The 26,055-nt window shown below is 43.1% G+C and overlaps 1 protein-coding gene and 1 long non-coding RNA gene across 18 annotated transcripts in view; one reads left to right on the top strand and one right to left on the bottom strand.

The window, feature by feature from the left end:
* Positions 1-23,041, bottom strand: part of LOC137205488 (uncharacterized) — a 73,676-nt gene extending 50,635 nt beyond the window's left edge. For 6 of the 14 annotated variants that reach the window (XR_010934174.1, XR_010934172.1, XR_010934178.1 and 3 more), the window contains exons 1-2: positions 22,728-23,017; positions 11,612-11,801 (exon numbers count right to left, since the gene is read on the bottom strand). This is a non-coding gene — a long non-coding RNA (uncharacterized lncRNA). Of the gene's footprint in view, positions 1-3; positions 10,101-11,611; positions 11,802-22,727 lie in introns of those variants that run through there. The other 8 variants (XR_010934175.1, XR_010934173.1, XR_010934176.1 and 5 more) reach the window with 7 other exon arrangements.
* TAF1B (TATA-box binding protein associated factor, RNA polymerase I subunit B) overlaps positions 1-26,055 on the top strand; it is a 107,050-nt gene that overhangs the window by 24,548 nt on the left and 56,447 nt on the right. For 3 of the 4 annotated variants that reach the window (XR_010934166.1, XR_010934165.1, XM_067703735.1), the window contains exons 1-2: positions 23,143-23,219; positions 24,591-24,689. Coding sequence is in view for 2 of the 4 variants with exons in the window: in XM_067703735.1 (XP_067559836.1) it covers positions 23,202-23,219; positions 24,591-24,689 (117 nt within the window). In the remaining 2 variants the exon portion in view is untranslated. Of the gene's footprint in view, positions 1-23,142; positions 23,220-24,590; positions 24,690-26,055 lie in introns of those variants that run through there. The other variant, XM_067703736.1, reaches the window with a different exon arrangement.

Here is a 26,055-nt window from a genome sequence, read left to right as displayed (position 1 = left end):
TGGGGTTAGGAGAGAAAAGGTGAGATCATGAGAGCAAACCTAAGAGGGCTCGTCCTCCAGAAGCCCAGACTGAAATGTCATGAAGTCACAGAACCAGAAACCTGGCTCCTGGACAGACCTCCCTGCTCTTCCAGGCACTGGGGGGTGGGGGCAGGGTAGAGGGGTTAAGAGCTCAGACTCGACTTACATGGACCCAGGTTCCAGCCCTTAGATGCATTTACCGGCTGCATGAATTTAGGGAAGTTACTCCACTGCTCCATTTTGGTTTCCTCCTTAGTGAAACCTATCCCCCTGCAGAGTTGTTGTAAAGATTGAATGACTCAAGGCAAAAAGTGCCTGCCCGATGGTAGGCCCAATGTGAACGCATGATCACTATGGCCCACAGTACTGCGGGGAGAGGCAGGGGTGCAGGCCCTGACTCCCCACAGGTGACTCTGTCTTTGGGGAAATCTCACAGCCTGTCTCCCAACCTGTAGCCTCAGAGTAAGGAGACTCATTGCACAACGAGGCAATGTGTGTGGAAGCACTTTGTGGACTGCCAAGCACAGGCCAGGGCCCAATACAACGACTGCTGTTACAAAACATCTGGTCCAACACCATCAATTCAAGGAGGAGGTCAGAACACGCCACCCCAAAATATGCCACTCTGGCATATCGCCCATTTTGTGTTAAAGGCACTTAAAAAAACCCAGCAGATACAAGAAGAACACCCGGACTTTCCTTTTTTTTCTTAAAAGCCAGAGATGAAACTCCCATGTGAAAGATGCCCTCCCTACACCAGAGAGACAGTAACATGCATATCGTCAAGAATGGTCAGGTGAGACCACAGAGTTCTGTGCCTTGTTAAAGTAACTCTTATCTTCCTTTAGCCGATCCTCTTATTTTAGTTTCTTTTCCACCACTGCTTCTCTCTGTTTTGCCTCGTATAAAAGCACAGAGATTTTGCCACTTCTTTGGGTCTTCATGTCCTTTGAGGGCTCCTGTGTCACACAAAACTTCTGTTAAATAAATCTGTATGCTTTTCTCCTGCTGATCTGCCTTATGTCAATTTAATTCTCAGGCCAGCCGAAAAACCCTAGGAAGGTAGAAGGAAGAGCCTGCTCCCCTACAAAAGCAAAGCCTCAAAGGTCCTGGGTCTACTTTCCATGGAACCTCCATCTGGCTGGTACTCATCTGCCTCCCCCGTCTGTCTGATTTTAGCCTGAGAAGTCAATTCAAGCCCGAAGTCAGGCCATCCTTCTCACTGAGCTTCCATCAGGGTTTCAGCCCGCCTGGGTCACGTGTGCCTGGGGACAAGGCAGAGGCCCTGGCTAGGATGTGACAGCAGCAGGTCACACAGGCAGGGTCCCCATAGCAGGGCACAAGCTGGGGCACTGGGAAGCTAAGCTGAGAGGGATGCTAACATCTGAGAACTCCGGAGCTGGAAGCAGGCTGGTCCAGATGCTCACGTTGTTGATAGAGAAACTGAGGCCCAGAGCAAAGAAAGAACTTACTCAGGGACACATGGCCCTGCTGGCAACACTGGGACTGGAATTCTGGTTTGCAGTTCTATACTCTTTCTCCCACACCTTGCCCTTGGAACGAATATTCTAGTAAGTGCAGGCTTCGATCTGGACATGTTCATTCTGAGCTCACAAATACAAATGCTTAATCCTCTGTAACATTCTTGGTCACGGTCTTGTTTTTTTTCTTTCTTTTTTTTTTTTTTGCCACATTGCGGCATGCAGGATCTTAGTTCCCTGACCAGGGATGGAACCCATGTCCTGTGCAGTGTGTGGAAGCACGGAGTCTTAACCACTGGACCGCCAGGGAAGCCCCTTGGTTAGGGTCTTGAATGCAGTTCAAGGAGTTAACTCCTGGGGGTAGGTGTCATAAACCCAGAGCCATGTTCAGTGTAAGCATTGCTCTGGCCTGTAATTTCTTATTTTAGTAACACTGAATAGCACCCCCAGGCCCACTGATTACTGGATGGCTCATTAAGGCCACAGGTCCTGGGAACAGCAAAGGGAAATCAAAACGAAAATCACAGTCTCTCCGAAGCACAGGCCTTTATTAAATCCCAGTCTACTGGTAACATTTCAGGATACAAAGAGATTTTTGCTCTCTTTTGGAATGGTGGGAAGATTTAGATCAACAGTCTTTTGTTGAGTGTCGCCTATGGTGGATAGTTTGGGAAGACTGAACTTCAGCCTCGTGGGAGAATCAGACAGCATACATTTGAAAAGCACTTTACAGTTTACAGAGCCTATTCATGTTGTCTCAGTTAATCCTTACTACAGCCCTGGGAGGCATCAGACACTCAGAGAGGTAAGGCAATTTGCCAAGTATAGGCCAGCAAGTGGAGAGGCCAGGATTAACCCCAGGTCTTCTGCCTACAGATTCAGGTCACTTCATACTATACCATGCAACACACAGATACAGTGAAATTGTTAGGAGACACAGGCCGGAGAATCTAAAAAATTTATTATTATTATTCTGTGAAAAGCTCTTGGAGGGATTAGCATTTGATATAGGTCTTTAAATGGCTATGATTATTTTCCTTTTTTCCTATTTTAATAGGTCACTGTAGATGATGTGGAAAGTGTAATAAAATGCAACAAACAAAAGATTGATAATCCTGATACAGAGGTGCTGCCTCTATACATCACTTACATTGCTCCTTCCAGTTTTTTCTTTGTGTTTTTTAAACTAGTTGAAATCATACTCTCTATATGGCTTTGAATTGTCTTTTTCTCCCCTTTAATGTACATTTTATCACATTCTCTTTGAATGGGTTAAACACCAGTGGGTCTGTGATTAGGGAATTCTGGACTAAGAACATAGCTGGAGGGACTTTCCTGGTGGCGCAGTGGTTAAGACTCCGCGACTCCGCGCTCCCAATGCTGGGGGCTTGGGTTCGATCCCTGGTCAGGGAACTGGATCCCACGTGCATGCCACAACTAAGGAGCTGGCGAGCTGCAACTAAGGAGCCTGCCGGCCGCACCTAAGACCCAGCATAGCCAAATAAAAAAAGAAAGAAAAAAGAAAGAACATAGCTGGAGAAAAGGTGTGGGGACAGGGAAACGAAGGGCGTATTCAGGAAACGGTGAGTAATTCTTCGAGACTAAACTTGTAACTCTATGATGAGCTGAGGTTTACCAAGGAATCTAGAAAGACCTTTAATATCAGATGGTGGAGAGCCTTGAATGACACACTAAGGAATTTATAGTTTACTCTATTCTCATTAAACAACAATACACTTTACACCGTACATATTTAGAAAAATACATACGAGAACATTCAGAAATAAGTCACAATCTGTGCAGATATAATTGCTATTAATATTTTGAAACATGTATAACCTACCAATTTTTTTCTGTACACATATTTCTTTTTTCCCCAAACAGGGACATAAAACACATATTCTTTTCTAATCTGATTATAATTCCATTAACATCTTTCTTGGTCATTAAAAATTCTTTTGCAATAATGGTTTTTAAACATTGTATGCACCGGAACTCTGTTTTTAAACAAAATCCTACCAGGAACCTCAAAGGCCAAAAGGGATATAAGTAGAACTACTGTGATCAGAACATGGGTGGGAGCCCTGATGCCCGCCTGACCCTGTAAGACACCCTGACCCCGTTCTGAAAAACACTGTTGCCTAATGTCATTTTTATGGCTGCAAGGTAAGAGCATAGCATCACTTAATCAGCTTGCTCAGTTGTTTCCAATTTTTCCCTTTGTAAATTGATACTACATTCTTTGAGCACATCCCATAATTATTTCCCAGTGAAGGTTTCTGAACATGGGGTGTGACATAATCAGAGCTATTAGCGTGAATGCCAAATACAGTAAAATCTTACTTAACTGGAATTCAGCTAACCACAATCCTTAATTAACCAATTTTCTTTTGCTCAACTTTGGGAACATAAAGGAAACTCTCTACCTCCCTCCCTTTTCTTCTCTCTCTCTCAAACACATACACAAGCACACATGCACAGAACTATGAAATAGGGATACAGTTAACAAATATATGCAATCACTGTACTCTGAGAACTATGAAACATTACTGAGAGAAATTAAAGGTGAGTGCAAATGGTGAGACATACCATACTCATGGACTGGAAGATTCAGTATTGTTAAAATGCCAATTCTCCCCCAGATTAATCTATAGAGTCAACACAATGACATTCAAAATATTAGCAGGGTTATTTTGAAAAATTTAGTAAGCAAATTTTAAAATTTATGTGGAAATGCAAAGCATGTAGAATAGCCAAAACAACATGGAAAAGGAGCAAAGTTGGAGGCCTCACCCAATCCGGTTTCAAGACCTACTATAAAGCTGACAGAAATCAAGATAGAATGGTATTCAAGTAAAGGTTGACATATAGACCAATGGAACAAAATAGAAAGCCCAGAAATAGATCCACACATATATGTGGTCAATTGGTTTTCTAGCAAAGGTGCCAAGACAATTAAATGGAAGAAAGGATAATCTTTTTAATGAAAGGTGCTAAAATAATTGGTGGCTATACGTACAAAAATGAGCTAAAACTATAAACCTTTAAAAAAATAGGAGAAAACCTTAGTGATCTTGGGTTAGGCAAAGATTTAAAAAATAGGACACATAAAATTTAAAAAATCAATAACTTGGACTTCATCAAAATTGAAAATGTCTGCTCTTTGAAAGCACAATTAGTTAAAAGAAAAGGTGGGACTTCCTTGGTGGTGCAGTGGTTACGAATCCACCTGCCAATGCAGGGGACACGGGTTTGAGCCCTGGTCCAGGAAGATCCCACATGCCACAGAGAAACTAAGCCCATGCGCCACAACTACTGAGCCCGTGTGCCACAACTACTGAAGCCCACGCACCCTAGAGCCGACGCTCTGCAACAAGAGAAGCCAACACAATGAGAAGCCCGTGCACCGCAACGAAGAGTAGCTGCCACTCGCTGCAACTAGAGAAAGCCCGCGCGCAGCAACGAAGACCCAACACAGCCAAAATAAATAAATAAAATAAATTTTTAAAAAAAAGAAAGAAAAGAAAAGGCAAGCCACAGACTGGGAGACTATGTCTGCAAACATACACAAAATAAAGGACTTATGTCCACAATATGTAATGAATTCTCAATATTAAGACAAGACAATTAAAATCAGGCAAAAGATCTGAACATTTTATCAGAAACACTGATGCCAAATAAGCGCATGAAAAGATGTTCAACATCATTAGTTGTTAGGGAAATTTAAACCAAATGGAGATACCACTACATATCCACTGTAGTGGATAGAATTTAAAAGACAACGCCAAGTTTAGCTAGAAGGTGGAGCAATGGGTTAGCATTTATTTACAAAGTTAAACATTCACTTACCATATGACTCAGGAATTCCACTCTTGTGTATTTTTCAAGTGAAGTGAAAATATTTAATATATGTCTACACAAAGATCTGTACGTGAACATTTATAAGAGCCTTGTTCAGAGTAGCCAAAAACTGCAAACAGTCCAGATGTCCATTGATTGGTAAATGGATAAAGAAAAATCTATACCTAAATGGAATACTACTCAGCAATTAATAGGTATAAACTACTTATACATGCAACAACATGATGAATCACAAAAGCATTACTAAGTGAAAAAGGTCAGATACAGAAGACTACATACTATATGCATTCATAGGAAGTTCTAGAAAAGGAGAACCTGGAGTGGTGATAGCAGATCAGCCGTTGCTAGGGGTTCAGGGATGGGGACGGGGACTGACTGCAATGTTCTAAATAATATTTTTGACAGCAGTTGCACTACTAAAGACATATGTCAAAATTCATCATGTAGACTTAAAATTGGTGAATTCTATTATAAATAAATTATGCTTCTATTGGCATTTGGATTCATCTTCGTTCGCTTTTTTGTCATTCTTCTAGCCACTTAGCGGTTCACATTTAATGGTTCAGATTTGCAATGTCTGCTAAGTGTCAAGAATAGAGTTTGTGTTTCTTGTTATTTTCCTTGGTTGTTTTTGAGCAAAAAAAGAAGTGGGAACACCTTTCCTTAACCATTTTAAACTTGGAAGTCTTACAGATGATATTAAAAACCATGGACTGGAGCTATCCCTATTTCTTAATTATTAATTTACATTTTGAGACCCTACTACTGAGTCCCTACAATGATAAATAAGGACTCAGATCTCCCTCACCTTCCCACTTCCACTTCCCTATCCCCCCAGTGTAGTTATAGTCAGGACATATTTAATTATGATTGTGCAAATGTCATTCACTAGAGCATCACTCAAACTCTCTGCCCACCCCATAACACCTTAGTTATTCAGTCCTTCACTTTTACTGGAGTTACTCATTTTCCCATGTGCCTGATTTTCTACACATTTAATTTTTCCCAATAAAGCCTGCTTCAGTTCTATTAATAATGTTTTCCGTAATCTCAAATATATCATGTTCATCTTATTCCTAGAGACCTTCTTCTCAGAGCCTTCCTTCCAAGTTCTCCAATTTAAACTGTATGCGGTACCAATGTCAACCAGAAATTTCCATTCACCATCATCGTGGGGATTCATGTTGCCTCTTGCGCTTCGGATCCCTTGCTTCCTGGATTCCATGTATTCCTTTCTTGGTTTACTCCCTCGTTTTATTGGATCACTACCTCCAGTAGTTCACTAAAGGTACAAGGGAAGTAAATGATTTTCGTTCTTGCCTGTCTGAAAGTATCTTATTCTATCTTCATTTGATGAACAGTTTGGTTGAATATAGAAGTGTAGGATATAAATCAGAATATTGAAGGCATTGGCCCATTGTCCACTAGATCCCAAAGTGTTGTTGAGAGGTCCATTGATTCTGATCCTCTTCTTTTTCTCTCTAGAAGTTTATAATATCTTCTCTGTATCCCTGATAGTCAAAAACTTCACCGTGGTGTACCTGACCATGGGTCTTTTTCATTCTCCGTGCTAGGCCCATCCCTTGAGCTAGCTCTTTTGAGTTGGAAAATCATGCTTTAGTTCTGAGAAGTTTCCTTCATAATTTTGTTCCCTTGGCTCTCTATCTGGCATTTCTAGTAGTTGGCTTTTAACCTCTTAGACTTATCCTCTTGCTTTATTTATTTTTTTAGATTTAAAAATTTTTATTTATTTTTGTCTGTGTTGGGTCTTCGTTGCTGCACACGGGCTTTCTCTAGTTGTGGCGAGCGGGGGCTACTCTTTGTTGCGGTGCATGGGCTTCTCATTGCAGTGGCTTCTCTTGTTGCGGAGCAGGGGATCTAGGCGCGCAGGCGCTCTAGGCGCACAGGCTTCAGTAGTTGTGACACACAGGCTCAGTAGTTGTGGCTCACGGGCTTAGTTGCTCTGCGGCATGTGGGATCTTCCCGGACCAGGGATTGAACCCGTGTTCCCTGCATTGGCAGGCATATTCTTAACCACTGCGCCACCAGGGAAGCCCTACTTTTTATATTGAATTTTTATTTTGAGTCGTATATGTAACTTTCCAGAGGTTTTCCTTATTTAGTGGATTTTTTTTTTCCCCAAAGCTTTCTGGTTCTTCTTTCATAGATCATCCCTACTCTTTTCAGGGAGATTGTCAGTTTGAGGTTGTCTCTGATCCTCCCAATTCTTTTTCCCATTTTTTTTTTTTTTCTTTTTTTTCTGTCTTCAAGTTAAAAGATTTCCCCTGTGTCTGGAGGTACTTAGCCATCGGCTCTCACTTGGGAGCCTAGAAATCTCTTTGCACGTAAGCCAGACTTGGGTCCTAGGGCTTCAGTCTAATAGGACAGAACTTCAAACCAGCTCATTGTAAAGAATCCCAAATGGTAGTCTCTGGGATTTACTTCAGAGAAGATTCTTATCTCCTGCCTTGGGTGGGGATATAAAACTTGCTACTGGCATTCTAGGAAGGGGGAGGGGCAGTATTCAGATTTTCACTCAATTCCCCCATTTCTGGTCTGTGCGTCCTCCTACCCCACATGCCCACTTTCAAATCCTCTTCAATTACCATTGCCTCTCTTCCCATTTCCTTGGTCCTTATGGACTTAATACTTTAAAAAAAAATTTTATTGAAATATAGTTGATTTAGTTTGATATAGTTGTGTTAGTTTCAGGTGTACAGCAAAGTGAATCAGTTATACATATACATATATCCATTCTTTTTTAGATTCTTTTCCCGTATACATCCTTACAGAGTATTGAGTAGAGTTCCTTGTGCTATACAGTAGGTCCTCATTAGTTATCTATTTTATGTATAGTAGTGTGTATATGTCAATCCCAATCTCCCAGTTTATCCTCCTCCTTTCCCCCTTGGTAACCGTAAGTTCGTTTTCTACATCTGTGACTCTATTTCTGTTTTGTAAATAAGTTCATTTGTACTATTTTTTTAGATTCCGCAAATAAGTGATATCATATGATATTTGTCTTTACTAGATGAATTTTAACCCTCTTTCTAGTCTGAAATTGTGTCTTTCAAGAAACTAGAACCTGATCTCCATGGTGACTTTATTGATTTGTCCTATTCTGGGTGCTCCTAAGATGTCCCACCAATCTCCTTTTAAGATCTTTTCTTCCCTTCTCCAGAATCAACAGCCACAGGTAGGGCTGGCTTCGTGGGTGTGCGGCCTGTACAGTCACACGGGACCCCATACTCAGAAGGGCCCCAGCCTCGATTTACTGCTCTGAGACCACCGCCTTGAAGTTCTTATTAATTTTCAATCCACGGGCATAACATTTCCATTTTGTGCTGGGCCCCACGAGTTACGTAGCCAGTACTGGCCACGGGAGGGTCGCGCGCCAGGACTCATCTTTCAAGGACTTTAAGGCTCGTGGCCAGAGCTACAAACACCTGTGTTCTGTTAACTCTGCTTCCTGGAAGGGAGGGAGGAGCAAGACATGTTTGCCCCAAGATTAGAAATGCAGAAACCAGCCCCCAACAGGTTCTGCAACCTGCCTGTGATCTTATCACTCGAGAGTTTGGGAAACTCCTGAGCTTTTCAGGCCACACTCTGAGACCTCACATGAATCTTACAAGGCGGTTTTGCTTCTGTGTAATCGGGGCTGTGCCTATGGCTGTTGATGTCCTTTGACAAAAGGCAATTTTGCATCCAGAGGACTTTATTCATTCATCCACTCGCTCGTTCACTACGAAAATCTTTAGGAAGCACCTACTCTGTTAGCAGAACGAGTGGGCTTTGAAGCAGGGAGAAATGAGTTACCGTGTCCCCCTCTGGCTCTTGTTGGCCATGTGAGCCAGTGAGCCTCAATTTCCCTCCCAGTTTGATGAGGAGAGAACGATTACCTCCCAACTCAGTGATGAGATAACCTGAGTCATGGGCCTTTTATGGCTCTAAACACTCTGTACCCAGCCCGTATTCGTTTCTTTACCTTTCTCCCTAGCACTACGCAAAACACAGGGGGTTTCAGCTTCAGGTGTGGATAGGCCAGGCCGCTAGCAGGTCCTGGAGCACTCGGAGGGTCCATTCTTCGGGGACACACTTGATTCTCTCTTCCTCCAGCAGAAATGTTGATGGGCGCCCAAGGAGAAAGGAGCCGCATGCATGTGACAGGTGTTTGCACTCTAGACTATCCCAGTGCTTTGTTATTAGCATTTAATAGGTTCCCAGAAAGCTCTGAAGATAATAATACGTCTCCCCTCCCTCTCAGCTGGTGATCTTGACGTGATATATTTATGTCTGTAGTGAAATTTGGAGGCTCTCACAAGGAGCCAAGCACTTGCTCTTATCTTTAAAAAAGCTTAAAAGTCTAGTTATGAAAATTAAACCCACAGAGAGGAGTGCCCAGGAATGTGTCCCAAGAAATGCTTCCTCTACAAGCTGTGCCTGTTTTGAGAGATGAATGGGGGAATGATAGAGTGAATGAAGCCTCGTGACAATTTATGGCATTTGCGTCTCACGTCCCAGCTTACAGAGCTTTGACGGAGCCTTTTCACACCCACTATCCCGTTTCTACCTCACAATCTCAGAAGGCGTCTTGGTAAAGTTATCATCTCCACATTGCAGATGAGAAACCTGAGACTCAGAGAAGTGATTTGTCCAGGTCGCACAGCTGGCAGGGAAGTTTCAGGGCCAAGATTCAAATCTACTCTCCTGATTGCAGAGTCTCTGCTCTGTCGCCTCCTAGAAATAGTATTTAGCTATTTCCACACTCAGCAGAACCTCTTAACTAAAATCTAGCTGAGTTGTCCTGGGCTCCAAGCCCTGGGATGTTGGCAACACCAGGGGAGGGGGGTAGGTCCTGAGGAGGCGGTGGAACCAGCTCTGATGCTCAGATGTGGCCACACCCGGCAGACAGGGGCCCCAGCCTGGCTGAGAGGTGGCCACATTCCAGGAATTTCCATGGCCTGGTCAGGTGAGAATAATGCAGCCCCTCAGGGTGGCCTCATCTGGGGTCAGATCCGTCCCTCTCATCCACTCAAGGACTTTGATCCTGTAATTCTATCCCCCACCCCAGTCAATGTTTCATTTCCATTCACATACAAACCCGCTGTAATAGTTCACATTTTTACCCTCTCTGTACCTCCCTGCTCTTCCTTACAGGCCTTTACTGACGGTCTACCTTTTCCTCCGGCTCTGCCTTGAGCCCACTCCAATTCAACTGTCATCCTTAACACGTTACTAAAACCGTCTTGTCAGTGCCGCGCATCTTGCTAAGTCCTGTGCTAAGCTCAACTCTATGCTTAACTATTTTTGTCGGGTTTTTTTATGCTTAACTCTTAATAGCATTTGATGTTTCTTCTTTCTTGACACTTTCTTCACGTGGTTCTGGTCACCATACTCTGCCCGTTTTCCTCATTCCCCTTAGCCGCTCCTTCTGTACTCCCTTTACTAGATTGTTCTGCCCTTCTGACTTCTAAAGGTCACAGAGCCCGCGTCTCAGCCTGGGGCTCTCGCCTCATTCACTGGCTACTCTCGCTCCCCAGGTATTCTCATTCAGTCCTAGGGCTTTAAATCTCATTTTGACACTAGGACACCCAAATCCACGTCTCCAGCCAGAACATCTCTGAATTCCAGATTCATTTAAATGTAATGTCTCCTCTTGTATTTCTAAGAGACATATCAAACCTGAGGTGTCCCAAATCTTGATTTTCACCCCAAACCCGTTCATAACCATCTCTGCTCCACCATTCACCTCACAACGTTATCCTAGATCCCTAGGATTCTTCTCACAACTACACGCAATCCACTGCTGGCTCCACCTCCAAAGTATATCTATATCCCATTGCCCACGACGGTGTTCTTATCCAAGTACACCCGTGTCTGGGTTGGATTCCTGTAACAGCCTCCTGTGGACAGAGAATGTCGCCTGCCATATCAATAAACAAAGGCTGTTGCGGTCATCGAGCCCTCAGCAACCACAGGGGCCCCACGTCCCCATGGTGCACCCGGAGGGTGTTCAGGATGGAGCGAGCAGGATACTGGCCCCAGATGGCTAAGGTGCATATCAAAGAAACGATTTCAATGAGCATCCTGCACCTGCCCATACGCAGAAAAGTGCTAAATGCATTAACTTGAGATTCTGGTTTTTCTTTAATTAACAGTAATCTTTTGATGTTCTGACTACCTGGGTTTTTTTTGTTTTTTGTTTGTTTGTTGCAAAAAATTCCTATATATCCTGGCTCCTCCCTTACCTCTTTGGAGAAATCCCTCAGAGCTACGTGAGAGGCTGTCTCCGGGCTTAAGTCCTCAGTATGTCCGCTGAATAAAACATAATTCCCAACTTTTAGGTGGTGCATTTTTTCAGTCGACACTCCCAATTAGCCATCTTCATTCCACCCTTGTGATCTGTGGCTGTTCCCCATACAGAGACCTGAATAACAACTAAAAGAATAAAATAGAGCATGTCATTCCTCTGTTCAAAATCCTTCAATGACTTCTCAACACATTTAGAATTAAATTGAAATACCTTCTGTGGCCTCAGAAGAAATATTCAAAATACTCATATTTAGCAACTGGTAGGGAAATATATATTATGTATAAGTTTCTACGTAAATCACAATTTAAAAATACATTCCCTTCTATTTTCTAAATAAACCAAACTATATCTGTTTATATAATAAAACTGCTTACAGATGATGTAAGTTGAAACACAGAGCATTCATCAAATCAGTGCAATAATTTCTAAGTCATTTCTGGTTTTTGTGTGATCTTTGGTTTGATACAGTCTCACTAATTAAATAATGTCCCTATTGGGGCTAGGATTTGACAGAGTGAAACACGTCAAACTCCTCCAATAACTTCCCCATTAAATCAGTAGCCACTAGGTCACTTGTGGTCTTGAAATACAGAATTTCTCTTAATAAAACAATATTGTTTGCAGTACTGAATTGTCCCTCAGCTTCTGCTGAACTAAGAGTAATTATATTCAAACATTTTCTGAGCCTTACAATATCATCTGAGGTTCTTAACGTAGTCAATATCTTATTACTGGCTAAGCCACAGGGACCCACTGTAGAGGGCCGTATTTTGCCGTATTTCATGAGGTTGACCTTCCAGAGAGGGCCATGTGGCCAAAACCATGTTCTCCACTAGGCTACTTGGTTTTGACTCCTGGCTCGGCCACTTACAGAAATTTAAAATCTCTTTGTTTTAGTTTTCTTGTCTGTAAAATGGGGCTGCTGCTGCTGCTAATATTCAAAGGAGTTCACAGGTTTAGACTGGTGTTTGGCCCAGAAGACGTTACATATGCATTGGCTCTCACTCACCAAGGAAAGCAGCGCTGTTAGCGCCCTTGGCCGGAAGACTCGTGGAGGGTTTTAACAAATGCACGCCCTTAGGCGGAAGTGAGTTTCAGCAAGAACGTGAGAAGCGGGGGCTGCACCCTGGTGTCCTCAGGCCCTTCCTTCCTCCTCTCCTGGGGTGGGAGTATCTGCCCTCCCAGTGAAGCCCCAACACCTGGCTTATGCCTATGTGGGGCCCCATTTTTCTGCTCCCCCAGGCTCTCCCTGCTCTCTCTGAGTCAGAATTTTGTGAAGCCTGTTATCCCCACACACAGGTCTGGGCTAAGTGGGCAGGACAAGGCAGCCGCAGCTGATCCACCAGGAGTCCCTTCCCGCCTCCCTGGTAGGAGCCAGTGATGGTGGCCAGGAGGCAGGACCCACCAGGGACGCCTGGTGTAACACGTAGAAGGGGCTGTAAGGGTGTACTGGCCTCGTATTAGCACCGTGGGTCCAGGAGACCTTCAGCAATTGGGCCTTGCCCAGCATCTGACCCCGAGGCCAATGACTCTACTGTTCACCTGTGACCCTCCAGACACACAGGCTTCCTTTTGTTCCTCAAACACACCAAGCCCGGTTCCGTCTTGGGACTTGTCGCTCTCCCTGGGACATAGTCCCCCATAGTCCTGCACGGTTCTCACTGCATTCCCACCTTGGCTCATCTGGCCCTTCTTCAGAGAGGTTTCCCTGATGACCTCATAAAAATTCTGTGCACTTACCCCACCTAGTCATGGTACCTACCTACCCAGCTGCGTTTTCTAAAGCATCTATCTACTCCCTAAAGTTATATTTTATAGTTATCAGTTTTCTATTCTGTTGTAATAAATACGGCTGAAATAACAGACAACAAATAATGTTGGAAGACGTAGAAAGTGCTGAAAATTTAGAAGAAACAAGTATGAGAACAAATTACACAGGTTTGCAATTTGAAGGTTTGCTATATAGTTGGATAAAATACAGACGTTTCTAACAAGTCCCTGTTCGTGGTAGTCACTAGATTGTTTCAAAAATGAAATATGGAAGGAATTACTTTCGAGGAGCTGCTAATGGGAAGATGCACCCGGGAGCATATATTCTCAACAGTAAATAATTTCTTTTATAAAAGCAATATTTCGGGTAAGATTGTGTCCATATAACCAATGAAAGAGTGGCTGCTTTGACTAGAATAATAAAAGGACTCTGAGATAAGGTTGCCTAGAATGCCGCGGGTGAAATCCATCCATGGCCTCATGCACTAGCAGGAAGTGGCAGCAAAGGCGGAAGGCAGAAGTGTGCACATCGCTGCAGGATGCCACAGGTCTGGCTAATTTTATAAACACAAGACCTTGCAGATGCCACGGGATTGTCACCCTAACCTGTAATGGGCTGAATACCCGTGAAAGTCCCTTTTCCACCTCGAGGGTTGTTGGTTGTCTCATGGCAAAATACTAAAAAGACCTGTCAGACTTGCAGATGAGTTGTCTTTTTTTTCTTTTTACACAAAATGAAAGTATCAGATTTGGACATGTGATAACAAGTGGCTGTCAGGGGCATACTGCCTGGCAGATATTTTTGGAATTGTGAATACACCCCACTTGTCCCTTTGGAGTAAATGGGATGTTTTAACCAAGCGAGCAGCTGAATGGCTGGATGTGTTGAGTGGCCTTATCTCTATATTTACGATCACAGACGCCCAGGGGGCCCCTAATGCTGCCTGACAATTTATTAGATTTCTGGTGTAACTCCCCCATTTCCAAGAGCTATTACACCTCCCATCCCTCCTTAGACCTCGTACAAGCCCCCACCCCACTCAGCTGATGACTTGCTTCCCATCTCACTGGAATACTCAGGAAAGCCTTTCCAGCCATTCCCACCAGTGCCTGAGCCTGCTCACACGCTCTCAGTTCACAGATGAATTGCCTACAAGGCCAACCCTTCTGCTTGGGCCGCATATCCCGCGCCCCTCTCGCAGCTCAGGGAGAGCCCCCTGAAATCGTGCCCTGTCTCTTCTGCATCAGCATTTTTCCCTCTCTGACAGCTCGTTTCCATCAGCTTATAAACGTCTTAAGCAAGCAAAGAAACAAAAGCAGACCAAAGTCTCTCTGGACTTTACATCGCCTACCAGCTACGGCTCCCCCGCCTCTGTCTGCAACAGAGTTCCTGACAGGTGAGGTCTGCGCTCTTGAACACAACTCTATTTGGCTTTCTTGTCGTTGATGGTACCATTGTCCAAATCTGCCAGTGGGCCCCCGGACCCTGTCCTCCCGTAGTTCTCCAGAGCACTGGACACAGTTGAGGGCTTCTTCCTTTTGGCCACGCTCTCTTCACTTGGCATCCAGGACACCGCACGCTCCTGGCCACCTTCTACCCCCAGGCACTTGGCTCAGGCTCCTTTTCCGGGTCCTCCTTCTGGCCCCTCCTCGTGCACACACTGCAGCGGCCAGTCTTAGATCTCACACCTTTTTCTCTGTCTACTCTCAGACCCTTGATGACCTTAGCCAGGCTCTGGACTCCCCACTTTATACCTCCGGTTCCTACGTCTCCCCTGAGCATCAAACATCTATGCGACAGCACGTTCAGCATCTCCACTTGGATATCAAATAGACATCACTAACTTAAACATCTTCTAAACTGAACTCTTGATTTTTTTCCCCAAACCCTACCATAAGCCCACACCTAAGTCTTCCCTGTCTCAGTAAAATGGCAACTGCATTCTTATGTAGGTTCAGACCCCAAATGTTGCTGTCCTCCTTAACTCTTCTCTTTTCCTCACACCCCTTTCCGTAAGGAAAGACTTTTTACTTCTGCCTTTGAAATTTATGGAGAAGGTGACCACTTCTCACCAGCATCTCCATCCTCACCCTACCAGCAGCCCACACCTGGGTCATTTCTCTAGCCTCCAAAGTGATCTCCCTGCCCCTCCACCAGCCCCTTCCAATCGACTCTCCAGACACCCAGTGCAATCCTTCTAAACTATGAGTCAGCTGCCGTCACTCTTCTGCTCTCCATCTCACCGAGGATAAACTCTAATGTCCTTACTATTATCCACAAGAACTTACTCATGACCTGGCCCGGCCACCTCTCTCACCTCCTGCCCTCTGCCACCTCCTCCTGGCTTATTAAGGACCACCTTACTGTCTCAAGGTCTTTGCACCGGGAGTGCTAACCCCCAACAAATCTAAATGGCTAGGTCCCCCAGTTCCTTTTTTTTTTTTTTTTAATACTTATTTATTTGGCTGGGCCAAGTCTTAGGTGCGGCACGCGGGATCTTCGTTGCAGCATGTGGGATCTAGTTTCCTAACCAGGGATCGAACCGGGGCCCCCTGCATTGGAAGCGGAGTCTTAACTACTGGACCACTGGGAAGTCCCAGTCCCCCAGTTCTTTTATGTCTTCTCTCAAATTTCACCTTTGAGAGGCCTTCCTAGGCCATTTTGTCTAAAATAGCAACTCCCACCCACCCCCAATCTTCACATTCTGCTTTCTTTTTCCTTGTGGCAGTGTTTTGCTATCTGACATATTTTATAATTATTTATTTATTTATTATGCGTCTCCCTCAGCTAGAATGTAAGCTTCATGAGGTAGAGATGTTTTTGTTTATTGCTTTATCTCCTCCTTGTATCTAAAAAGTGTCTGGTGACTTCTCTGGTGGCGCAGCGGTTAAGAATCCACCTGCCAATGCAGAGGACACAGGTTCAATCTCTGGTCCGGGAAGATCCCACATGCCGTGGAGTAACTAAGCCCGTGCACCACAACTAGTGAGCTTGCACTCTAGAGCCAGCGAGCCACAACTACTGAGCCTGCAAGCCACAACTACTGAGCCTGAAAGCCACAACTACTGAAGCCCACACACCTAGAGCCCGGGCTCCGCACCAAAGACAAGCCACTGCAATGGGAAGCCCACGCACCGCAACGAAGAATAGTCCTTGCTCGCTACAACTAGAGAAAGCCCGCGCACAGCAACGAAGACCCAATGCAGCCAAAAAAAAAAAAAAAAAAAAAAAGTGTCTGGCACAAGCTAGGCACTCAGTTGTTTAATGCATAAAAAAATAACTGCTTTGGGGCTTCCCTGGTGGCGCAGTGGTTGAGAGTCTGCCTGCCGATGCAGGGGACACGGGTTCGTGCCCCGATCTGGGAAGATCCCACATGCTGTGGAGCGGCTGGGCCCGTGAGCCATGGCCGCTGGGCCTGCGCGTCCGGAGCCTCTGCTCCGCAACGGGAGAGGCCACAACAGTGAGAGGCCCGCGTACCGCAAAAAAAAAAAAAAAAAGTTACTGCTTTTTTCGAAGTAACATGCTATGGAGAGAGCATTTTGAGACTAGATATTTGCACATGTGTCCATTGTTATGAAAACACTTGGTTCTATGCATCTTTGTGAGGTATCTTTTTCTTTTATGACTGCCATTAAAAAGAAGTATTAAATTGAACTTAGGACAAAAACTACAAGTCACTGTATTACAGTATTAAGCCAAGATTTAAAGACTAGTGAACTCTTTAATTACATAACTCTTACTAGTATTTTCACTGAAAGTTATTTATTATGTTAATAAGTAAATTAAATTTTTATTTATTTTATCAATAAACATATAAACATTTATTTTATATATTTATGAGTGTTCTATAATATACATCACTAGAACAGTCCTGCATGTATATAATATATACAAAAATACATATCTGTATAATGGGTATGCATGCTCAAAATTTTTCTCTGGTATTTTGCTGTCTAAGGGGTATGTGTTAGGATAGGATTAGATCTGGGCACATGTTTTTGGTTTTTAAAAAAATTTTATTTATTTATTTTTGGCTGCGTTGGGTCTTCATTGCTGAGCGCAGGCTTTTCTCTAGTTGTGGTGAGTGAGGGCTATTCTTCGTTGCGGTGTATGGGCTTCTCATTGTGGTAGCTTCTCTTGTTGTGGAGCATGGGCTCTAGGCACACAGGCCTCAGTAGTTGTGGCATGCAGGATCAGTAGTTGTGGTTCGTGGGCTCTAGAGCGCAGGCTTAGTAGTTATGGTGCATTGCTCCGTGGCATGTGGGATCAGGGCTTGAACCCATGTCCCCTGCATTGGCAGGTGGATTCTTAACCACTGAGCCACCAGGGAAGTCCCAGGTTTTTATTACATCATATTCTACTTCAAGAACCAATGCGAGAAATGGCAAAAAAATTTAAGGCCATTTTAAATTCACCATAGGCTTCTTCTGCATGTCATTGTGTTTCATTCATGTTGTTTTATGTAGCAGTTGTTCATTCTTCTTCACTGCTGTACTGTATTCCATTGGATGACTAAATCACATTTGCTTGTCCATTCTCCTGTTGATGGACATTTGGTTGTTTGTAATTTTTGGCTATTATAAAGAAAGGTTTATGAAAATAATTGTACATATCTTTTGGTGAACATATGCACTAATTTACGTTGGGTATATATCTAGGCGTGGAATTGCCAGGTCATAATTAGCATAGATTTAGTATAACTTCCAAGACTTTTCCAAAATATTCAATTTATACACCCATCAGGAAAGTAGAAGAGACCCAATTCATCCATATTCTTGGCGAACCTTGATACTTTCAATTTTTAAAAAATATTTAGTCGTTCTGGTAGATGTGTGGTGGCATCTCATTGTTGTTTTTTGTTTTTGTTTTTGTTTTTGCGGTAGGCGGGCCTCTCACTGTTGTGGCCTCTGCCGTTGCGGAGCACAGGCTCCGGACGTGCAGGCTCAGCGGCCATGGCTCACGGGCCCAGCCACTCTGCGGCATGTGGGATCTTCCCGGACCGGGGCACGAACCCGTGTCCCCTGTCATTGTTGTTTTAATTTTCGTTTTTCTGATGACTCATGATGTTAAGCACCTTTCCATATATTTATTGTTCTTTTAGCTGTCCTCTTTTGTGAACTAGTTGTTCAAGTCTAGCCTATTTTTAATTATTTTTTAATTGATTTGTAAGAATTCTTTGTTATGGAGATAACTCTTTTGTTGAATATATGAATTATGAGTACCATCTCTCAGTCTTTTGTTTGCCTTAACAATGTCTTTTGATGAACTAAAATTTTAAATTTTAATGAAGCCCAATATAACAATCTTTCCTTTCATGGATAGTGCTGTTTTGTGATCGTTTAAGGAAATCTATCCTATCCTAAGCCATAAAGATATTTACCTACTTTTTTTTTTCTTAGAAGCTTTATGGTTTTACCTATCACATGTAGGTATGTGATTCATTTCAAATTAATTTTTGTGTGAGATAGGGGGTCAATAATTTTCATATGAATTCAATTCAAATGATCTAGAATCATTTATTGTAGAACAATCCTTTCGCCACTGAATTTTAGCAGCACCTTTGTTGAAAATCAGGTTATCTTATATGTATCTATGGGTCAGTTTCTGGACTTTGTATTCAGTTCCATTGATCTTTTGTCTATCCTTGCACCACACTATCTGGATTACTATTTAAATTGTTGTTGTTACTGTTTTTCAAAGTTAAACCAACCTTGCATTCTTAGAATAAACCCAATGTCCTTTTGATTTACTGTTCTATTTATATATTGTTGAATACAGCAAAGGACTTGCATTCAGTTTGCTGATATTTCATTTGTCCTGGGGAGAGAATGGACTTCAATTTTTACTTTTCTTGAAATATCCTTGTCAGATTTGGGCGTCAAGTTTAAGGTAGCCTCACAAAATTTATTGGTAACTGCTCTCTCTTTTTTCATTATTTGGAATAGTCTGTGTAAGATGGGTGTTATTTCTTTCGCAAAATTTTGGTAGAATTTACCAGCTGTGCCATTTGAGATTGAGGTTTTCTTTGTGAGAAATTTTTTTTTTTTACTTATAGAGTCAGTTTCTTAAATAGGTATAAGATTGTTCAAATCTTGTATTTCTTCTTGCATAGCTCTTGATTATGTGTTTTTCTAGGAATCTGTCCATTCATCAACATTTTCAAATTTATTGTCTTAGAGCTGTATCCTCTTATGATCTTTTTAACGTTTATGGTATCTGTAGTGATGTCACTTTTATTGTTCTAATATTGGTTAATTTTGCTTTTCTTCTTGATTGGTCTTTCCAGGGTTTATTGAATTTATGATTCTTTTTAAAGAGCTAATATTAGTTTGTGGACCACCCCCACTGAATGTTTGCTTTTTCTTTTATTAATCTCTCTTCTTTTTAATTTCCTTCCTTCTATTATTATTATTATTATTATTATTATTATCTGGTTTAACCTTCTTTTTCTAACTTCTTGAGATGTATGTCTCTATCATTGATTTTCAGCCTTTCTTTTTTCTAATCCATGAATTTCAGGCTATAAATTGCCCTCCAGATTTAAGTGCATTTCATAATTTTGCTATGATACATTTCCATTTTTATTCAGTTCAAAATGTTCTGTCAGTCCATTGTGACTGCTCAGTTGATTGGGCTGTTTAGAAGTTTATTGCTTAATTTCCAAACAATTGGGAATTTTCTAGTTACTTAGCATATAGTTGATAACATTTGCAGCTGACTTCTCAACAGAAACAATGAAAGTTAGAAGAAATGGAACCATGTCTTCAGAGAGCTGAAAGAACAACTGCTAATCCAGTAATCTACACCCAGAGAAAATATCCTTTATATTCAGTGTCCTCTCTCCCTACAGGCAGCATTGAATAATAGTTTGTGTTGGATTCTGTGTCTGTCACTTAAGAGGTATGGTTCCCTGGGGACGTTAACTGCGTGGGCCTAAGAGTGGTGTGTGGGTCCTTGCTATGGTTAGGTCCTCCTTTTGTTAGGATTGAAGGGCTAAATACATCTCTTGCTGATTACACATTCTTTCTTTAGATATATTAATACCTTCAATCAGGCTTTGGTGTTATATCAAATCTTGGCCCAGGGACTCTTCAATCCCTGTAAGGGTTTATTATCTCCATTCTAATTTTATTTCCCTGTTTCCTCTTCTTGGCATTGCCTCAATATTGCTCCACCATATCACCTGTTATGCAGCTGAATTTTTCTCAAGAAATATGCCCACATTCACTCACACCTGCAGTACAAGACAGAGTCCATCTCACTGAGCCCTTCTGCCACTGATTATTTCCATTAAGCAAAAATCATCTGTGCCAATCTGACAGGTCAGCAATGGCATGTGAACCAGTTTTAAGAAATGCATATTAAAGCTTCTCTGCTGAAATAGTCATCTAAGTCTTACAGTCTAAGAAGACAATTTCTTCCAAGGAGTCTGACTTTGCTCAAAACACTCAATTTTCTGTTAAGGAATGGCTGGGAAAATCTGTAACTCATTTCTGTGCAACCACATGTCCAAAGCCTCAAATCAAGATACGTCATCTCTTTAAACTATTTTGCATATACGTAAAAATCTTACAAAGTCATCTATCCATTTAACAAATATTTATTGATCACATTCTATAAGCTGAGTACTGTTCTAGGCCCTGGGTATACAGCAATAAACAAAAAGACAAAACTTCCTGATGCTATGGTGCTCGTATTTCAGTTCAACATACTAACTCCAGTTTAGCTGGGCATTCAGCAGTGCCCCCTTCCCATAGTAAAATTTCAACATTTGAAATCAGGGTTTGTCTAGAAAATTAGAGGCCTATAATCATGCTGTTCATATGACAATACTTAATGCTTTGAAGATGGGTAAGGTTTTTTGGAAAGAGTTTGAAGTTTCAGAGCCAAGCGTGGTAAATGACCTGGGTGACACAGCTGGAGAAGAGCATTTATCTAATGCCATGATTAAAATAATAAGACTGAATGCTCCACTGGACTGGGTGCCTCTTGAAGGCAAGGACCCTGTCCTGTTTATCTCTCATTTCCCAATTGCTGGCACAGTGCCTGCCACATAGTGGGTGTTTAACGACTTTGCAAAAGAAATGAATTGACAGGTGAATAAGGAGATTTTGGTGATCTCCTCTACTCTCATGACTTTAAATACCATCTAGACAGAGATAAATCCCAAATACATATCTCCAGTCCAGAACTTGCCTCTGAATGCTAGACTGCTATATCCAATTGCCTTCTCATCCTACCTAGAGGTCTTATAAGCATCTCTAACTTCACAGGTCCAAAGTCAAATTCCTGATTCCTCCTCTACCCGCCTCCCAAACTGGTCCACCCATAGTCTGCCCCTACTCTGTCAAATACAGCTTCACCCTTCCAGGTGCTCAGGACAAAATTCTTTAAGTTATCCTTGACTCCCTTCATCCTCGACAGCTGCTTTGATGGGCTTCTTATCCATCAAGATATCCTTATGGTTCTACCTTCAAAATATACATTTCCAGAATCTGTCTACTTCTCACTGTCTCCGCTGCTTTTACCTGGTTCAAGCTACCAGGATTATTGTAACAGACTCCTGACTTGCCTCCCAACTTCTACGTTTGCCCCCTAGCAGTCCACTCTCCCCACAACAGCCAAAGTAATCTGTTAAACATGTAAGATTGTGTAACTCCCCCAACGGCGTCTCTAATTTCTCCAAGTCTAAGTCCTTAGAGCTGTAATTTGTCCCTGCCTCATTTTCTACTCTCCCTTTAGCTCACTGTTCCAGCCACTCGCTCACCTCCTTGCTGATCCTTAAATGGTCCGGCATGAGGTTCAGGACTAGGGCCTTGGTACTCACTGTTCCCTCTGCCGGGAATGAGGTTCCCAACATGGTTCTTGCTCCCTTGCCTCAAAGGTCACCAACTCAGGGAGACCTTTCTTGACCACTCCATTTAAAACTGAAACCACAGTATGGCTCCCATTCTCCTTTCCTGCTTTATTTTTCTCCTTGGCACTCACGCCCGTTTAACATACCATATATTCTCCTTATGTATTTTTGTCTCTCCCCACCAGATTATAATCTCCATAAAGGCAGGAATTTTTGTTTACTTTGTTCACTGCTTAATCCCCAAGACCTAAAACAGCGCCTGTTTAATGAAATGAAAGTGCCCAATGAAGGGACAACAATAAAGCTAAATTTAATGAGCATTTACCATGTGAGGCTCCATCGCGAGGGACCCACAGATAACACCTAATTCTTACAGAGGAGGAAATTGAGGCACAAAGAAGCAGAAAAGCCATGATTACATACCCAGGTCTAACTCAACCACGTGTTCTTTTCTCCAGAACCCGGTGCCTCTCCTGTGCCAGAACCAGGTGGAGAGCCCCGAGCGCTCTGAGTCCACGCCACCGCTCCCCCCTCGCAGCCCGAGAGCAGGAGAGCTACCGGGCCGGAACGGCTGCCGGAACAGAGACTGAATCCTCTCAGCAGTAGGCACCGCCCACTTTTTTACTGATTGGTTTTAGTTACCTCGACTAGGAAAGGGATGCTGTCTGGGGATGCAGGATCAGTGGCGCTTCATCCCTGAGCTAGCAAGAGACGGAAATCCAAAGTCAAGGGTATCGGTTTCCGCCCGGAGGGCTCTTCCCGCCGCTCCCGGAAGCTGCTCTCGCTGCCGGGGTAACGGGCCGCGAAGGCGGCGGCGGCGGCGGCGGCGGCGGCGGCGGCGGCGGCGGCGGCGGCGGCGGCGGCGGCGGCGGCGGCGGCGGCGGCGGCGCTGTCGTTATGGACCTGGAGGAGGCGGTGAGGGGGCCGAGTGCCGCGCCGCAGGGCGGCGGGGCGGGAGGGGAGGGAGGCTGAGGAGTAGGGGTGGAGGACGCCGGTTGGCTGTGGGGGCGGCCACTGGCCGAAGGGGAACGGGGCGGAAGGCTGCGGCGTGGGGACAGGGATGGGGCTGGCGGGGCTGGCGGGCCGCGTGTGCCCGCGCTTTGGGGGAAGAGGCTGGAGTTTCTGGCTGGGTGAGGTTGTGGGTGAAGGGACGGTGGGGTGTTCGTCGATGTGGGTATGTTTCGGGAGGAGGCTGAAGTTGTGGGTTTTGTGGGGTGGCCACCCACGTGTCTCATCTCTAAACGGGACCACCCAGAAGTTCCCTTTGATGCTGGAGGTTAGGCGAGGGAGGCGGGGCTTGGAACCAGAACGCCCCCAAGTAACCCCTGCTGGTGTCTCTGCGAATCTTAGCCATGGCCTGTGCAGGAATTCCAAATTCGGGTTTGGGGACACTCCAAGATTACAATAGTTATCCACATGGAGTCGCTGAAAACTTGACCAACTTGTTGAAGTAGATTTGGCATGCATTTTGACCCACTTCATAAAATGCCACTCTTTGATGGTGTTAGAGGAACAGTCGGTAATTAGATCAACAATAATAAGATTTCACGCACCAGAGAGTTGCGAATGGATAATTTGGTGCCAGTCTATGTATGTACAGAAGCATTATGGTGATGGAAGGCCTTACTCATTGTAGACGCTCAATAAATGTCTACTGAATGAGGGTTAACGTCTGTAGATGCTAGGTTAATGAAATTAGCAATTAGAACTCACCATTAGCGTCGTATATAGTTATGAGTAGGGATCTTGTCGGTTTTGCTCACCCTCAAATCCCCAGCACCTAGTTAAGTGCCTAGTACATACATTATACATTATACATTATACTGCTGCGTGAACAAATCGAAACTTGAAACAACCCTAATAAAACTGTGGCTCCTTCGTGGTGGGTATGTGTTCTTAGTGTCCTGGAGGAAGTTCCAAATGGTATGCTATTTCTATTTTTTAAATCTTCTCTATTCTTGAATCTTATCATCTTTTTTCCTCACAGCATGTTCAAGGAGTTTTATTTACTCATCTTTTTTTCCCACTTTACCCCTACCACCTTGTCTTCTTTGTCTTTTTTTTTTTCACCCTCACACACTGCATATTTTAGAAACATTTAATAGTTTAATTCAGTTTCAGATGGCTCAGACTGAACTGTTCTTCTTGTTTATAGATAATCCCTCTGGTATATTTTCTATTCTCAGTGATTCTTTATTTATAGAGTAAAATTGTAGGGAACCCTCTAAGTAGAACTGCAGCGTTTAGGTACAATGTATTGAATGTGGTTTTCCTTTTCTCCTACAGAAAGAGTTCAAAGACCGTTGTTCTCAGTGTGCTGCTGTCTCTTGGGGTCTCACTGATGAAGGCAAATATTATTGCACTTCTTGCCACAATGTTACAGAAGTAAGTAACAGACCTCATTTATGAATTTGCTTGTGCTTTAAAAGTTGCAGTTTCAACCTAACATGTGGCATAGGTCCCCCCAAAACTGATCTATTTTTATTACTCAGGCAATGTCCAAATATGAAAAATGTAAGCGGTCCTCAAATGCTTACACAAGGGTTGAAGACTTTGTAAGGTAGATTTAGGATGAGCTTTTGAAATTATGTTGGGCCACATATATAAATGTTTTCCTGATTCAGACTGTGTGGTATGTATATAAGGGGAAATAATTAAAATTGCACTTACAAGATGATGCATTTATTTTTATTAGTTACCACTTATTTAAGAGTTTTTAATGTATTGTGGTAGCTTAGAGGTTTGGAAGACAGAATGTTAGAAAGACTGTTGGGAGTATGAGAAATGTGCTTCATCGTCATTATATCTTTGTACAGTGCCTTACACATTACAGAGTGTTTTCTCATCCATTAATTCATCCCCTCATAACAACCCGTGAGATGTGTATACTATTACACCTATCTGTAGATGGGGCAAGTAAGGCTCATCAGTTGAGTGAGTTTGCCACAGTCACATGGATAGAGTGCTGAGCCAGGACTTGAACCTCAGGCTTCCAACGTCAGTGGTCATTTTATTCCACCACACCTGTCTCTTAAGGTAGAGGTTGGCCTACTGTCCTGTGGAACCTTGGTAAATGAGGCTCCCTTCACACTGGGAGTGCTAGGTCCTCTGGGACAGGCTAAACATGCCAGGACTCTGCTCTCTGGAAAAGGATTTGCTCAAAGTCTACAGAGCCAGGAAGGAACAGATATACTACCTTTGCCGTATAGGCCTATATAAGAAAGGTAAATTTGGGACAAATATAAGTAACTGTGTGAACTTCTTCTGGCCAGGATGAAGTAATAGGAGCCCACCTTAAACAACTAAAAGCCTGGACAAAATGTATGAAGTAAAAAATAGTTTTCTTGAGAAAAGTGGTTAATGTCGCTTGCAACTCAATCACCCAAGAGCTTTTCCTTGAGACAGTCTTTGTTCTTCAGTCTGCTTCCCATTTGGTCACACAGAGTATTAAGAAGATATGTACTAAAAAAAAAAAAAAGAAGATATGTACTCGATGAAATTGTTGATGTGATGGATATGTTCATTACCTTGTTTGTGGTGATGGTCTCGTGGATATACACACACATCAACTTGTACACTTTAAATATGTGCAGTTTGCTTTGATGTATATTGAGGCATTAATAGTTTTTGCTTTTGTACCAGCAGTGCAAATGTAAACATGGTGAAGGAAGATGTGTCTAAATGGACTGTTTATCGTTAGCAGATGAAGTCAGCATATACTATTTTTGGAGAAATTAAACTACCTTAACTA

The sequence above is a fragment of the Pseudorca crassidens genome, chromosome 14, assembly GCF_039906515.1.
Source record: "Pseudorca crassidens isolate mPseCra1 chromosome 14, mPseCra1.hap1, whole genome shotgun sequence".
NCBI lineage: Eukaryota > Metazoa > Chordata > Mammalia > Artiodactyla > Delphinidae > Pseudorca > Pseudorca crassidens.
This window is presented reverse-complemented; position numbering and strand designations above follow the sequence as displayed.